This window comes from Heloderma suspectum, chromosome 1 (genome assembly GCF_057233095.1).
Source record: "Heloderma suspectum isolate Gila_16-S chromosome 1, 16-S_ref, whole genome shotgun sequence".
Classification (NCBI taxonomy): Eukaryota; Metazoa; Chordata; class Lepidosauria; order Squamata; family Helodermatidae; genus Heloderma; species Heloderma suspectum.
Window position 1 is genome coordinate 226,030,196 of NC_139458.1, and position 14,840 is coordinate 226,045,035.

The 14,840-nt window shown below is 43.0% G+C and overlaps 1 protein-coding gene across 1 annotated transcript in view; it reads left to right on the top strand.

Moving 5' to 3' along the window:
- Positions 1–13,867, top strand: part of LOC146358821 (RCC1 and BTB domain-containing protein 2-like) — a 67,113-nt gene extending 53,246 nt beyond the window's left edge. Inside the window, 2 exon segments of the mRNA XM_084820956.1 lie at positions 6,535–6,665; positions 10,019–13,867. Of these exon segments, the coding sequence (XP_084677082.1) occupies positions 6,535–6,665; positions 10,019–10,159 (272 nt within the window). The 3' untranslated portion in view covers positions 10,160–13,867.
- The last annotated feature ends 973 nt before the right edge of the window (positions 13,868–14,840 follow it).

Genomic DNA, 14,840 nt, shown 5'->3' on the forward strand with positions numbered 1-14,840 from the left:
GCCCAGAACTGGACACAGTACTCCAGATGAGGCCTAACCAGTGCTGAGTAGAGGGGAACTAGTACTTCCTGGGATTTGGAAGCTATGCTTCTATTAATGCAGCCCAAAAGAGCATTTGCCTTTGTTGCAGCCACATCACATTGTTGGCTTATATTCAGCTTGTGATCAACAACAGTTCCAAGATCCTTCTCGCTTGTAGTGTTGTTGAGCCACGTATCCCCCATCTTGTAAGTGTGCATTTGGTTTCTTTTTCCTAGGTGCAGAACTTGGCATTTATCCCTATTAAATGTTATTCTGTTGCTTTCTGCCCAGCGCTCCAGTCTATCCAGATCACTGTGAATTTTGTTTCTGTCTTCCAAAGTATTAGCTATCCCGCCCAATTTGGTGTCATCTGCAAATTTGATCAGCATTCCCTGCACTTCCTCCTCCAAGTCATTAATACAAATGTTGAAGAGCACTGGGCCCAGGACTGAGCCCTGCGGTACCCCACTCGTTACCTCTCCCCAGTTTGAGAAGGTCCCATTGATAAGCACTTTTTGAGTCCGATCCTGTAGCCAACTGTGGATCCACCGGATCATTGTTTCATCTAGCCCACTTTGAGCTAGTTTGCTCATCAGGATATCATGGGGCACTTTGTCGAAAGCTTTGCTGAAGTCGAGGTATATGATGTCTACAGCATTCCCACAGTCCACAAGGATCCAAAATCCAAAAAATCCACACTCAAAAAGATCCAAAAATGAGATCAGATTCGTCTGGCAGGATTTGTTCTTGACAAATCCATGTTGGCTTCGAGTAATCACTGCATTGTTTCCAAGGTGCTTCCAGATGGATTGCTTTATAACATGATCCAGAATTTTTCCAAGGATTGATGTCAGACTATATACTAGACTATATATGCAGACTATATATGGTCTGTAGTTCCCAGGTTTTTGCCCTTTTTGAAGATAAGGACAACATCAGCCCTCCTCCAGTCATCTGGCACTTCCCCCATCCTCCATGATTTCTCAAAGAGAATAGACAGTGGTTCTGAGAGTTCTTCTGCCAGTTCCTTTATTATTCTAGGGTGCAGTTCATCTGACCTTGGAGATTTGAACTCATTCAAAGTAATTAGGTGTTCCTTGACCAAATGCCTATCCATCTCAAGCTGAAATCCTGCCCCTTCAGCCTGTACGTGTGCCAGGTGAGACCCGCTTTGGGGAGAAGATGGAGCCAAAGTAGGAACTGAGCACTTCTGCCTTTTCTTTGTCATCTGTTATCATTTTGCCATCCTTATTTAATAGTTGAACCACCGTTTCTTTCCTCTGTCTTTTACTGTGCATGTATCTGAAGAAAGTCTTTTTGCTGCTTTTAGCATCCTTCGCTAACCTCAGCTCATTGTCAGCTTGAGCCTTTCTGACGCCACCCCTGCAATTCTGTGCTACCTACCTATACTCTTCCTTTGTTGCTTGGCCTTCCTTCCACTTCCTATATATGTGCTTTTTTGTTTTTAGGTAATCTCTAAGCTTGTTGTAACAAGAAGTCACATTGGCTTCTTCTGTTGTCTTCCACCTTTTTTTCTTGTTGGAATTGTTTGTAATTGTGCCTTGAGAATTTCCTTTTTTAAAAACTCCCACCCATCATGGACGCCTTGTCTCGTTAGAGTCGCTTGCCATGGGACCTTATTTATAATTGTTCTGAGTTTATTAAAATCGGCTTTCCTAAAATCCAGGTTATGCATTTGGCTACACTCTGCTTTTGCTTCCTTTAGAACCAAGAACTCAAGTATAACATGGTCGTTTTCCCCCAGAGTTCCTGTAACTGCTACTTTATCTGCTAAGTCATCTCTGTTCGTTAGGATCAAGTCAAGGATAGCCGATCCTCTCATTCCTTCCTCTACTTTCTGTAGGAGGAAGTTATCTGCCACACAAGTCAGGAATTTCCTGGAGGGGCCATGTTTTGCAGAATTTGTCTCCCAACAAATATCAGGGAAATTGAAGCCCCCCATTACTACTACATCATGCTTCCTTGAAACATTGGCTGTTTGGTTTTCAAAAGTTTCATCCTTATCTTCTCCTTGATTGGGTGGCTGGTAGTAGACTCTGACCACCAGGTTCCTTTTATTCTTTGCTCCATTTATTTTAACCCAGATGCTCTCGATGGGGCTACCATGCTCCTCCTCCTGTATTTCTCTGCTGAGATACGTATTTTTAACATATAGTGCTACTCCACCTCCCTTTCTGTTCCCCCTGTTCTTTTTGAACAAGTTACACCCTTCAATTGCTGTATTCCAGTCATGAGAGTCATCCCACCAAGTCTCAGTTACACTTATCAAGTTATAATTTTCCTCCTGTATTAAGAGTTCAAGTTCATTCTGTTTGTTTCCCATACTCTGGGCATTAGTATATAGACATCGAAGACCATGTGCTTCATAGTCTGGCTTTCTTCTTACATGTTTGTGAATACTATTATTGGGCGCTATTACAGCTGTTCTCTCCGTTGCAGTGCATGAGCCTTCGTCCAGTGTTACCCCCAACTTTGCATTACCCCCAACTTTGCTGTTGCTCTTCTAGCTTCTGTTCTTCACTGTGCTGCTGTAGTTCCACCGTTCTGTCCAAGAACTCTTCGTGTTCTCTTATTCCTTGGGGGGTCGACAGTCGCCACTCCAGTCCTCTTACTTTTTCTTCCAGCAGTGTGATCAACTTGCACTTGTTGCAGGTGTAGGCCATGTTGTTCTCGGGCAAGAAAACAAACATTGAACACACCTTGCAGGTCACCACCACTGGAGAATCTGGTCCTTCCATAGTCTCTTTCCCATTTTGTATCTAGCTTTCTGATTGTTCTAGAGTAGCCTGTGCTTGGTCCTCTACTCACTGGAGGTTAAAAACAGAGTCCCACTGGCATGGAAGTGTGTGTTACAAGCAAAATAATTTTTTTTCAATGTTAAAAAAATATGTTAGGAGCCTCCCCCTTGACCTCCACTGCCGAACTCCCCTGCCAACTCCTGTTTGCTCTCCCTGTCCGCTTGCTCTGATTGCTGTCTCTCTAGGAGCTTGCTTGCTTCTATAGTCCACAGACCAGCTGGAGCAGCCTCCTCTGCTCTGCTCAGCTAGGAGGCAGGAAACAGACTGAAACTTCCTGTCCACACAGCTGCTGGGAGTACTCAGGCCACACCCCCTCAATTCAGTTGGAGCTCTCAAGAGCACCTGGTGAGCTCACAGCCACCCACAAGGGAAAGGACAGCCCCTTGGGCTTACTCCAGCCCACTCACCTCTTTGCCTTTGTCTCTTCTTCCGCTGCAGTTCCCCTGGCTAACTCCTGTTTGCGCTCCCTGTTCACTCGCTCTGATCGCTCGCTCTCTGGGAGCTTGCTTGCTTCTATAGTCCCTAGACCAGCTGGAGCAGCTTCCTCTGCTCTGCTCTGCTCAGCTAGGACAGACATTATACTGAGATGATCTCCCTGCATCATTTTTTTTAAAGCAGCGTTATATTGCCTATTTTCCAATCTTCTGATACTGATGCTGATTTTTAGGGACAGGTTGCATCGCTTTGTTAAAAGAGCAGCAATTTCACATTTGAGTTCTTCTGGATTGCTTAGTAGTTCTTGTATAAAACGTAATGTCTATTTGACTCAGTTCGTTAGCTCAGATTTAGGTATGTGTCCTACATCATCTTCAATGAAGACAGGTGGAATGGATTAAGTTACCTTTTCTGAATCTTCTTGTCTTCTTTTGCAGTCTAAGGTTCCAACTGCCTCCCTGGCCAGTTTCTTGCCACTGATATATTTAAATACATTTTATTGTTGATCTTAAAACATTCTTGCAGAACAATTCTACCTGTGGTGTTTGGGAGCGCCAACATTAGAGGCTCCAAGTAATTGAAGCCCAGGCTCAGAATCCAAGCCCATTACAGTGTTAAATTTGTTTTGCTTGACTCGCATTTGTTTTGCCAGAGTTTGGGCAAGACTCTTGGTTTCTTGACTTTGCTCTTTCTCTAGCCTAATTAATCTAGTGTAGTTTTAAATGAGTGTGTTATTGACTTTCAACTTCTTTTTAACTATCTTCTAATTCTTGAGAAATGTCTTCTTTTGAAATGTGACTATTCGTGACTTTCTTGACAGATCTCACCTTGAATTTGATAGAATTGTGGTCAGTGTTGCCAACTGGTTTTCAAATATTACATCTTGATCCTAAACTACTATTCAGGATTAAATATAGGGTCACCTCCCCTCTGGTTGGTCCAGTGACCAACAGGTTCCAGGCACAGACATTTGAGGATATTTAAAGTTTTTATCTCTGTCATTTCTTTACATGTCATTTATTGATAAAGTTAATGAAAGGGTGGTTGAAGTTACCCATTATGACAAAATTTTCTCCTTTTCTGCCTCCCAGATTTTTTTCTTCTTCATCTCAAGATTCTCACTTTTAGTCGCTATTTGGAATAGTTTGTTCTTCTTAAGTTTTCTAGTTTATTGGCCTCTTTGGCCTCTTGGACCACTCTTGATAAGCATATCACTTTCTTTTCAATAGAGTTTGTATCCAGGAATAAGTGTATTATTCTAATTCTCTCCATTCCATCAGATTTCTAATATAGTGGGGATATTAGAAATCTGATGGGATGGAGAGGATTAGAACAATACAGGTCTATGTTCTTGTTTAGTGTCAATCACTCTAGCTCCAACACAGGGCTAGCCCTGCCATGAGGCAGTGGGGCAGCTGCCTCAGGTGGTGGATGCAGGGGAGTGGGGTGAGGAAGGCCAACAAAGTGGAGGATGCTGTCCCATTGCCAGCGATTAAGTAAGGTTCAACTGTCATCCCAGTTGGCTTTTGTACATGTAATAATGTGATGCCACCTTGTCCTTAGCCTCAGACAGCAGAACATCTTGGCGCCACCGTGTTCTAGCAGGGAAGGCCCAAATCTTGGAGGCTTCTAGCATTCACTTAGTCTAAAAGCTGCTCAGTGAACATTTTATATTAATTGTCAGCAGTCCAATATCATTGCAGTTCAAGTGGAGCCTATTTCTTGTTTCTAGGCTTGTCTTGTCTGAAAATGTTCCCCAGACATATTCCCCTTTATCATAGAATCATAGAATAGTAGGGCTGGAAGGGGCCTACAAGGCCATCGAGTCCAACCCCCTGCTCAATGCAGGAGACCAAGTCAGAGCATCCCTGACAGATGGCTGTCCAGCCTCGTCTTGAACGCCTCCAGTTTGGGAGAGCCGTTTCCTTCCCCAGGTAATTGGTTCCATTCTCGTATTAACAGTCAGGAAGTTTCTCCTGATGTTCAGCCGGAATCTGGCTTCCTGTCACTTGAGCCCATTATTCCGTGTCCTGCACTCTGGGATGATCGAGAAGAGATCCTAGCCTTCCTCTCTGTGACAACCTTTCAAGGACTTGAAGAGCGCTATCATATCTCCCCTCAGTCTTCTCTTCTCCAGGCTAAACATGCCCAGTTCTTTCAGACTCTCTTCATAGGACTTTGTTTCCAGTTCCCTGATCATCTTGGTTGCCCTCCTCTGAACCCTCTCCAGTTGGTCTGCATCCTTCTTCAAGTGTGGTGCCCAGAACTGGACACAGTACTCCAGATGAGGCCTAACCAGGCTGAGTAGAGGGGAACTAGTACTTCCCGGGACTTGGAAGCTATGCTTCTATTAATGCAGCCCAAAAGAGCATTGGCCTTTTTTGCAGCCACATCACATTGTTGGCTCATATTCAGCTTGTGATCGACAACAATTCCAAGATCCTTCTCACTTATGTTGTTGAGCCACGTATCCCCCATCTTGTAAGTGTGCATTTGGTTTCTTTTTCCTAGGTGCAGAACTTGGCATTTATCCCTATTAAATGTCATTCTGTTGCTTTCTGCCCAGCTCCAGTCTATCCAGATCACTTTGAATTTTGTTTCTGTCTTCCGAAGTATTAGCTATCCCGCCCAATTTTGTGTCATCTGCAGATTTGATCAGCATTCCCTGCACCACCTCCTCCAAGTCATTAATAAAAATGTTGAAGAGCACTGGGCCCAAGACTGAGCCCTGCGGTACCCCACTCGTTACCTCTCCCCAGTTTGAGGAGATCCCATTGATAAGCACTCTTTGAGTCCGATTCTGTAGCCAACTGTGGATCCATCAGATCGTTGTTTCGTCTAGCCCACTTTGAACTAGTTTGCTCATCAGGATATCATGGGCCACCAAGGTGTATTATTTACACCAAGTAGCACTTTCAGAAATACTGCTTGTTGTACCTTTTCAAAAAACCATTTTGGTTGTCCTTCTTAAGAAATCCAAGAATCAGATTTATACCAAATGCATCCTTCCTGCCATATTACCCTTCTGGGCCAAGTTTCTGAATTTCTTTTCAAAGAAATCTCAGCAGAGTTCATACAGTACATATTGAATTGTGGAATGCAAATATCAAGAATGACTTGTACCATCAGAGGTTTCATATAACTTGGCATTACCTCAAGTACATTTTTCTCTTGTGGGTATTTTGGTGTTTTGTGTGTTAATTGAAAAAGAAAATATTAAAGATATCAACAAGGGGTTTCTTTCTTTTTTTCCTGGCAGGTCTGCTAGACTTGGCAACCTTCTACAGAGAACATAGACTGAAAAAGCTTTGCCAACAAACAATCAAGCAGGCTATTTCTGAGGAGAACGCAATTGCCCTTCTTTCAGCTGCAGTGAAGTATGGAGCTAAGGTATGGGGAATATTTACGAATTCTAGCTATTAGTTACCTGCTGAGACTTTTTATTTGAAATATTTGGGAACCATCATATTGGAAGTTATTTATTTATCTCATTTCTATACCGCCCAGTAGCCGAAGCTCTCTGGGCAGTTCACAAAAATTAAAACCACAAAACGCAGCATCAAACGATATAAAATATGAAAGCTTAAAATAACAGTACAACCATAATAAAATCTAGAAGCAATGCAGAGATTTAAAATACAGATTTAAAATACCAAAGCTAAAAGACTAGGAAGCCAAAATGCTAAAATACTGGGAGAATAAAAAGGTCTTCACCTGGAGCTAGAAGCAGTACAATGTAGGTGCTAGGTGAAACTCTCTAGGGAGCTCATTCCACAGCTGGGGTGCCACAGCAGAAAACGCCCTCTTCCTGGTAGCCACCTGCCTTACTTCCTTTGGCACAGCCTCGCAGAGAAGAACTGCTGAGGATGATCTTAGGGTTCAGGCAGGCACATATGGGAGGAGGCGATCCTTCAGATAACCTGGCCCCAAGCCGTTTAGGACTTTGAATGTTAATACCAGCACTTTGAATCAGCCCCAGAAATGGACCGGCAGCCAGTGCAGCTGGAAAAGTACTGGGGTAATGTGATCTCATTGACCAGTCCCTGTTAACAATCTTGTTGCCATATTTTGGACTAGCAGAAGTTTCTGGACCATTTTCAAAGGCAGCCCCATATAAAAAGGATTGCAGTAATCCAGACACGAGGTTATCAGAGCATGGATAACTGTAGCTAGGCTATCTCTGTCCAGATAAGGGCGTAGTTGGTATACTTACTTTATCAGCCTAAGCTGATAAAAAGTGCTCCGTGCCACTGAGTTCACCTGTGCCTCAAGTGACAGTTCTGGGTCCAAGAGAACCCCCAAACTACAAACCTGATCCTTTAGGGGGAGTGCAACCCCCTCCAGAACAGGTTGAACATCACCTAGCCGAGCAGATGAACCACCCACTAACAGTACCTCCGTCTTGTCTGGATTGAGTTTCAGTTTATTGGCCCTCATCCAGTCTATTACTGTGCCCAGGCACTGATTCAGAACAGCCATTGCTTAGCCTGGGTTTGATGAAAAAGAGAGGCAGAGCTGGGTATTATCTGCATATTGATGCCCCCTCAGCTCACACCTCTGGATAACCTCCCCTAGCAGTTTCATGTAGATGTTGAACAGCGTAGGGGATAAAATAGAGCCCTGTGGAACCCCATGGCATAATTGCCAAGGCACAGAGCAATAATCCCCCAGCACCACCTTCTTGAACTGGCCATCCAAGTAGGGGCGGAACCACTGCAGTGCCTCCACCTCCCAACCCAGACAACCTACCAGAAGGATACCACAGTTGATGATATCGAAAGCCGCTGAGAGGTCCAGGAGAATCAATAGGGTGACGCTCCCCCTGTCCCTCTCCTGGCAAAGGTCATCCTACAGGGCGACCAAGGCAGTTTCCATTCCAAAACCAGGCCTGAAACCCAACTGAAATAGATAATCCGTTGCAGGAGTTGTCCTGCAACCACATGCTCAAGCACCTGGCCCAGGAAGGGGATGTTGGCCACCAGCCTATAATTGTTAATCAGGAAGTCCCCAGTTTGAATCTTGTCTCTTAGGCAAGCCATCATTTTCTCAGCCTCAGTCTTTTCATCTACAATGCCTACCCTACAGGGCTGTTGTAGGGATTATAAAAAGAAAATGTATATGAAGCACTTGGAGCACTTGAAAGCAAATGGTAACTGTTTGATATTATTATTACTTATTAATCTGAAGGTCACAATATCCCTGCTTCTTAAGATATCAGGTTGACCTCACACCCTAAAGAAGAGCAAACTTTCCTTTCTCTCTCTCTTCCTTCCAGTCTAGTTCTTCTCGATGACTTCATGGGACCAGGCATGTTAATCTTTGTGTTATCAGCCTGAACAACACACTTCGCATGCAACACAATAAAGGAAAGCAGAGCAGCCCAGAGAGGAGTCAGTATGCACTGGAATCTACAGATTTCAGTTAACATTTCTCTTGATCCTTTTGTGGGATCTGTCACAGTGCTGACTCATGCCCCCCCCCCCCCATTATTGAACCATTTTTTAAAATGTCATTTATTTTTCAAGCTGTTGGATAGTGTTAATATTACGTGAGCCACTTTTATTGTGAGATACTAAATCTTTTAAAAATGTCAGTGGCAATTATACACAAGCAAGAGGGCCATAAGAAAAAAGTAAATTAACAGTAAATTAGCTTCGCTATTCCCACCTCTGTTCACATTTCCTCTGATTTTGCATTGTGGATGTTCCTTTTCAGACACGTCAAAGGCTCCCTGGTATGACTGCTTTGATTAGTTATCTATTAAGACCTTGATAAAAAAAATGTTGTACTGGTTTATCTTTACTGATGTATTAATTTATCTTTCCCTTCTCAATCCTGTTTGTTTCAATCTAGCTTTTTAGTCCTATTTCTAGGCCAGTCTTAAGGAGTGTGAGAGGCAGTGCTGCCCCTGAACCTCTACTGATTGTGTTGCACCAGCAGGACCCACCGCCAGCCCAACAGGAAGCTAGCACTTCCTAGAGCAGCCCTGGAAATGAGTGGAAATGCTCATTCCCAGAACAGGCCAGGTCAGCAAAGCTTTTAGGAAGCATCAACTTCCTGTTGTCCCAACAGTTAGTCTTCTGGTCCATGGATAGCATTTTGATTAATATGGACAGGAACTACGTGAGGGATGTTCTCAAATTCATGTAGTCACAAGGCAAAAGCAGCATCAGTAACCATTTCCTCCTCGGAATACCCCCAGACTAGACCTGATGAAAGAACAGAGAGAGACAGAGCGGATCTGTGCGTGCAAGCACGCATGCATGAGAGACTGTATGCGTCTCTCGTGCAGGCAATGAACACGCAGATGTGCACTATTTATTACTGGGTTCCCTTTTAACGCTCACAGGAAGATGGTTAAGATGCTGCATGTGGGTGGAAGTCCATGCATCAGCATAGACCAGCCTTCTGCCCTCCAGATACTTTGGATTATATGTTGGCTGAGAGTTGAAGTCCAAAACATCTGACGAGCACCAGGTCAGGGAGCTGGTATAGATATTCTGACTTCCAGGAAAGATATTACTCATGAGCCTCTCTCACTCTTAGAATTAAGAGTCCTGTCCCCCCCGCCCCCGCACGCTTCTGTGTAAGAAATTTGTTATGAATTGAAGGACTTCTTCATGACAGCAGTTTGCTTTGAATTTAAGCTGGTGTCAGCACCAGTATATGCAATAATGCCTGAGAAATGTTTCCAACTTGTCCACTCACACTTAAATAACATATAACATTTATTTCATTCCTAGGAGTTAGAGGAATTTTGCTTCCGGTTTTGCATAAACCACCTGACTGTAGTTACTCAGTCTCCAGGCTTTGCAGAAATGGACCATGACCTCTTGAAACACTTCATTAGCAAAGCCAGCCGAACGGGAGCATTTAAAAACTGAAGGACTGACCCTTGGGTAAAAATGAAGAAATAATACCTTGATCATGGATGGTCATGTCTCTGAACCTGAAGTGCCAAGATATTGCCTGGATAGTATTAATGCAGTTTGGCTTGTAAATATAGCTTCTAACTTTGAGGACTGAAACAGCATGTTAATATTGATTTTTCCTTTTTATTGTTCCCTGCTCCGATTTTTTACTGGACGTAGAGCAGTATTTTATTTCTCGTGTAAATAAATAAACAATGTAATCAGCTGAAGCTGCAGGAGTAGCTTACAGGGATAAAATAAACGTGCTAACAAGAAGAATAGCCCACTAAGTGATAGCTTTCTCTTTAGTTGATGTGACTGAAAAAACTAGGTACGATGTGATACTTCATTGCTTAAAGCCATAGGCCACCACAATGTACATTAAAAAGAGAGAGAGAGAGAAAGAAAAAAAACAGTACAGTCACATATTTGTATATACATAAATTCATACATCCAACAGAATCATCCCTAGTAGGCTGTTTGGGCTTTGGCACGTATTTGCCTTGCTGCCAAGGCAAATTTTGCTACCTGGGCAGTGGTGAAAGCATCAGTGCCAGAAAGAAGGACACACATCTGTTCTAAAGTTGTTCTGTTTAGGAGGCTCTGGGAAATAATGGCAAGAAATGTATGCCTAGGATGGCCATAGAGGGGGCATCTTAGTAAGTAATGAGAGACATCCTCAGCCTCCCCAGACCCACAGATACAGAGTTTCTGATGGACTGGGGTATTGTCAGATCTTCCCTCCAAGAAGGCAGAGGGCGTGTATTGTAGATGCAATGCTGTAAATGATTTCCGTAAGTGAGGCACAGTCAGAGTTGTAAAGTAACTCTCCAGACCAAATGACGTCTTATATAATGGGTACCAGCAAGAATAAGGCATTTGTGAGATTGTAACCCAGTCCATCCACTTAGAATAAAAATAATTTTTTTTCTTTAAGCCTCTGCTTTACTATGTCAGAAGGAAAAGAAGAAAAGGACTCACTATCAGTTCTATAAGCTTGCAACATAGGTTTGATCAGGTTTACCCAAGATTTTTGGGATGGGTCTGAAGTTGCTCTTGAAAGCATTTTTTTGGAAGGCGGGAATCACTCATATGGGTCAGCTTGAGCTAATACAAAGCGAGAGCAGTGTGAATAGATATTTTAACTGAAATCAATCCCACTGCTGCCCTTAGAAGGGCCCCAGGTGTACTCCGGGGGACAGTTTAGAGAGATCTCATAAAAGAGTTCTGAACCACCTCAAAAATAGAGGCATTCGTGTATCCCCATAACTCTGCCCCATACGTCAGTTGTGAAGCTACCTTCTTCTGAAATATCTCAACTGCAGGGGCAACCAAACTTCCCCCTTGTGATCGAGAGAACTGAAGGAGAGATGGAGTAGACTGGGATGATTTCAGCTTAATTACAGCTAGATGTTGTCTCCACGAAAGTCGGGCGCTGAAATTAAGGCCCAAATATCTAAAGTTGTTAAATGTTGTTCAATGGATTCATTGTCCAACTTCCATGTATGTGTTTTCCTTTTCTTCCCAAATACTACAATTTTAGTCTTAGCATAGTCAATAGACGAATGCTGTCTTGAGAAAGTTGAGTACATTTTGCACAAGAGCCTTCGCATACCAATTAATGTAGTGGAAATCACTGCGATATCATCCGCACATAGGAGGACTGAGAGTTTAACATCCTGAATAGAAGTTGGGAAGCATTCCAAATAACTCAGTTCTTGTACAATGCTATTAATATAAAAATTAAAAAGAAAAGGGGCCAATAAACATCCCTGACGCGCTCCTTTATCAGTTGGGTTGCTTTCTGATAACAATCCATTTGCCCCCAGCCTAACTCTAAGAGTAGTGTCAGAGTGAAGCATTTGGATTAAAAGAAACAGCCTTCTATCAGTGTTTGTGGCAGATAGCTTTTGCCACAAACGATCTCTATCTACAAGGTCAAAGGCTGAACTAAAATCCACAAAAGTAACAAATAACTCTTTTCTATCATGCTGAGAATATTTCTGTTTTAGATGATGGAGAACAAAACACTGGTCTGTTGTAGATTTCCCCTTTGCAAACCTGGCCTGTTCTGCAGCTAAAATCAAGTTTTCAGCTGCCCATGACTCTAATTTGTGTAAAAGATATTTAGTATATAATTTTGAAAGAACATTAAGCAGACTGATTGGTCTACAGTTATTTGGATCTGCTTTAGAGCCTCTCTTGTGAATAGGAACAACCATGCTCACTTCCCAGCCCTGGGGTATTTTTCCATGCTGGTTTATATAAGTAAACATTTTAGCAAGAATTGGGCACCACCAAGCAGAATTAGATCTAAACAATTCACCAGGAAGCATATCCTCTCCAGGGGCCTTTTTAGGAGGCAGGGAGGCAATCAAATCACGCACTTCATCCCAGGTTACTGATTCCCAATCAGGGCAGGGAGAGAAAGACAAAAAAATCCCTGCCGTGAAGGGGATCAGATGGGGTCCCAACAGACGATTGTCTAAACAAGGCTGAAAAGTGTGCTTGCCACTGTGAGGAAGTAATTTATCAATAGAGCCATGATGTCTCCTTGTCCCTTTTGTCACTAACATCCAGAATCTAGTTGAATCTCTTTCTAGAATTGCCAGCCCTAGCTCCATCCAGGATTGTCATACATACTCGTTCTTTTTCTGGCGCAGGAGATTTTTATACTCTTTGTGCAAGCTGATGTAGACAGTGAAATTTTCTAAGGAGTCTTCTTGCCTCAATCTCCTGATTGCTCCTGCCAGCCTACATTTTTGGGCAGTGTACCGTTTATCAAACCAGCCTTGACTAGTGTGCAGGCCTGGAAAAGGAGCTTGGTCGAAGTTCTTTCACTATTTTCCCATAAGTTCCTAGGGGGTCCAGGGAGGTAAAAAATTCCTCTCTCAAAGATAACATCTTGGGGGTTGCTAGAAATAAATTTATTTCTTCTTGTAGCTTCCCATTCCAACACAGTCTTTTTTCTCCCTGGGTTATTAAATTATTTGCAGAAGCGAAAACAGGGGCCACTTTTCCAGTTGGTAATGAAAGACACATCTGAATTGGCATGTGATCACTCTCTGGTCTAGTAAGGACTTTGAAATTGTTGAAAAAGAATAGAGCCGATTGTGAGAGGATCATAAAATCTATCACACTCCTGCTCCTTGGGCCAATATATGTATATAAGTTAGAATCTGGGTCTATATCTGTCCCATTACATATATATGTGAAATGTAACAACAAGAGCAAAGAGGAATTGACCAGCTTTATTAAGCCCCAAATCCTTAGAATTTCTAGTAGGGAGAGATTTTTTACTGGACGTAGAGCAGTATTTTATTGCTCATGTAAATAAATAAACAGTGTAATCTGCTGAAGCTGCAGGAGTAGCTTACAGGGATAAAATAAAAGTGCTGCCAAGAATAGCAGCCTACTAAGTGATAGCTTTCTCTTTAGTTGATGTGACTGAAAAAACTAGCTAATGAAATAGTACATTGCTGCTTTCTTTCCTATGTGTGCTGCTCTGTTTGTGAAATTCTCCTACTTCCACCCCACCTCCAGAGGATACTGGCTTAACATGCAAAGAACTATGTCACCTTCAGTCTGATGGGCTTATTGATCTAGGTTGCCTTTCTGTACTGTTTACTAAACATTTGAGAAAATGTGGCAAAGTATCCCAAATAAAATTAGAAAGGGTCAGTCTCTTTGTGTTTGCTGCAAGAGTATTATGATACAAGCTTTGAATTTGTAAGAGAAATGTTTGAATCCTAGGCTACTGTCATAAACAGAGACGTAAAATTTCTGGAAATTTTGAGGCCCTGGGGAAAATGTTTTTTTCTGGAGGGCTTTGGAAAAAAACTTAAATTTGGGGGAAAGCGAGTTTCCCAAACTCAACTGCCATGTACTTTGTGAAGACTCTTGGCACCGTCAAGAAGCTTAACAGAAGGACCCGAAAATGATATGCCTGTGTCCTGATGGCAAAGCAGAGACAGCATTGACTGGAGTTTTCAATAGCCATATGAAAGCATCCTTGAGGTCGATGGATGCAAACTAGTCGCCTCTCTGCAGCAGTGGTAGGATTGCAATTAACGTAGTCATGCGGAATTTCTTGGGGGCGATTAAGAAATTCGCATCACTCAGGTCCTGGAGGCCCCCCATCCCTCTTCAGTATGGTAAAGTATTGGGAGTAAAAGCCTTGCAGAACCTGATGACTTGGGGCAGGTTGAATTATGCCCTTCTGCAACAGAGAAGTGAGCTTGGCTTTTAGAACATCCGACGAGGGTGTCGACCATTCTGCACCAAAGGAGGGAGGGCGTCAAATCTTGCATCCTCTGCTGACTATTGACAGCACCCACGAGTCTGATGTGATTTGCAGCTATGCTGGAAGAAAACAGGAGAGACAGACACTAAAACCAGGAATACAAATGGGAGGGTGAGTGAAAACAGTCTGGGAATCAGGGAATCTTGAAGAGGTATACTGCCCCCTTGACATCAAGGAAGGTTGGTGTTGCTGCTGTTGCTTAGGCAAGTGCTCCCCTTGCTGTTGCTGCTGGAATCCTGGCTGTCTAAACCAACAACGAGGTTTGACTGGAGTGGGGGGCTGAGCAAGTCCCATCTTCTTGGCAATATTTTTCACCTTTTGGACGGAACCCATCGCCTCGTCCATAGTTGC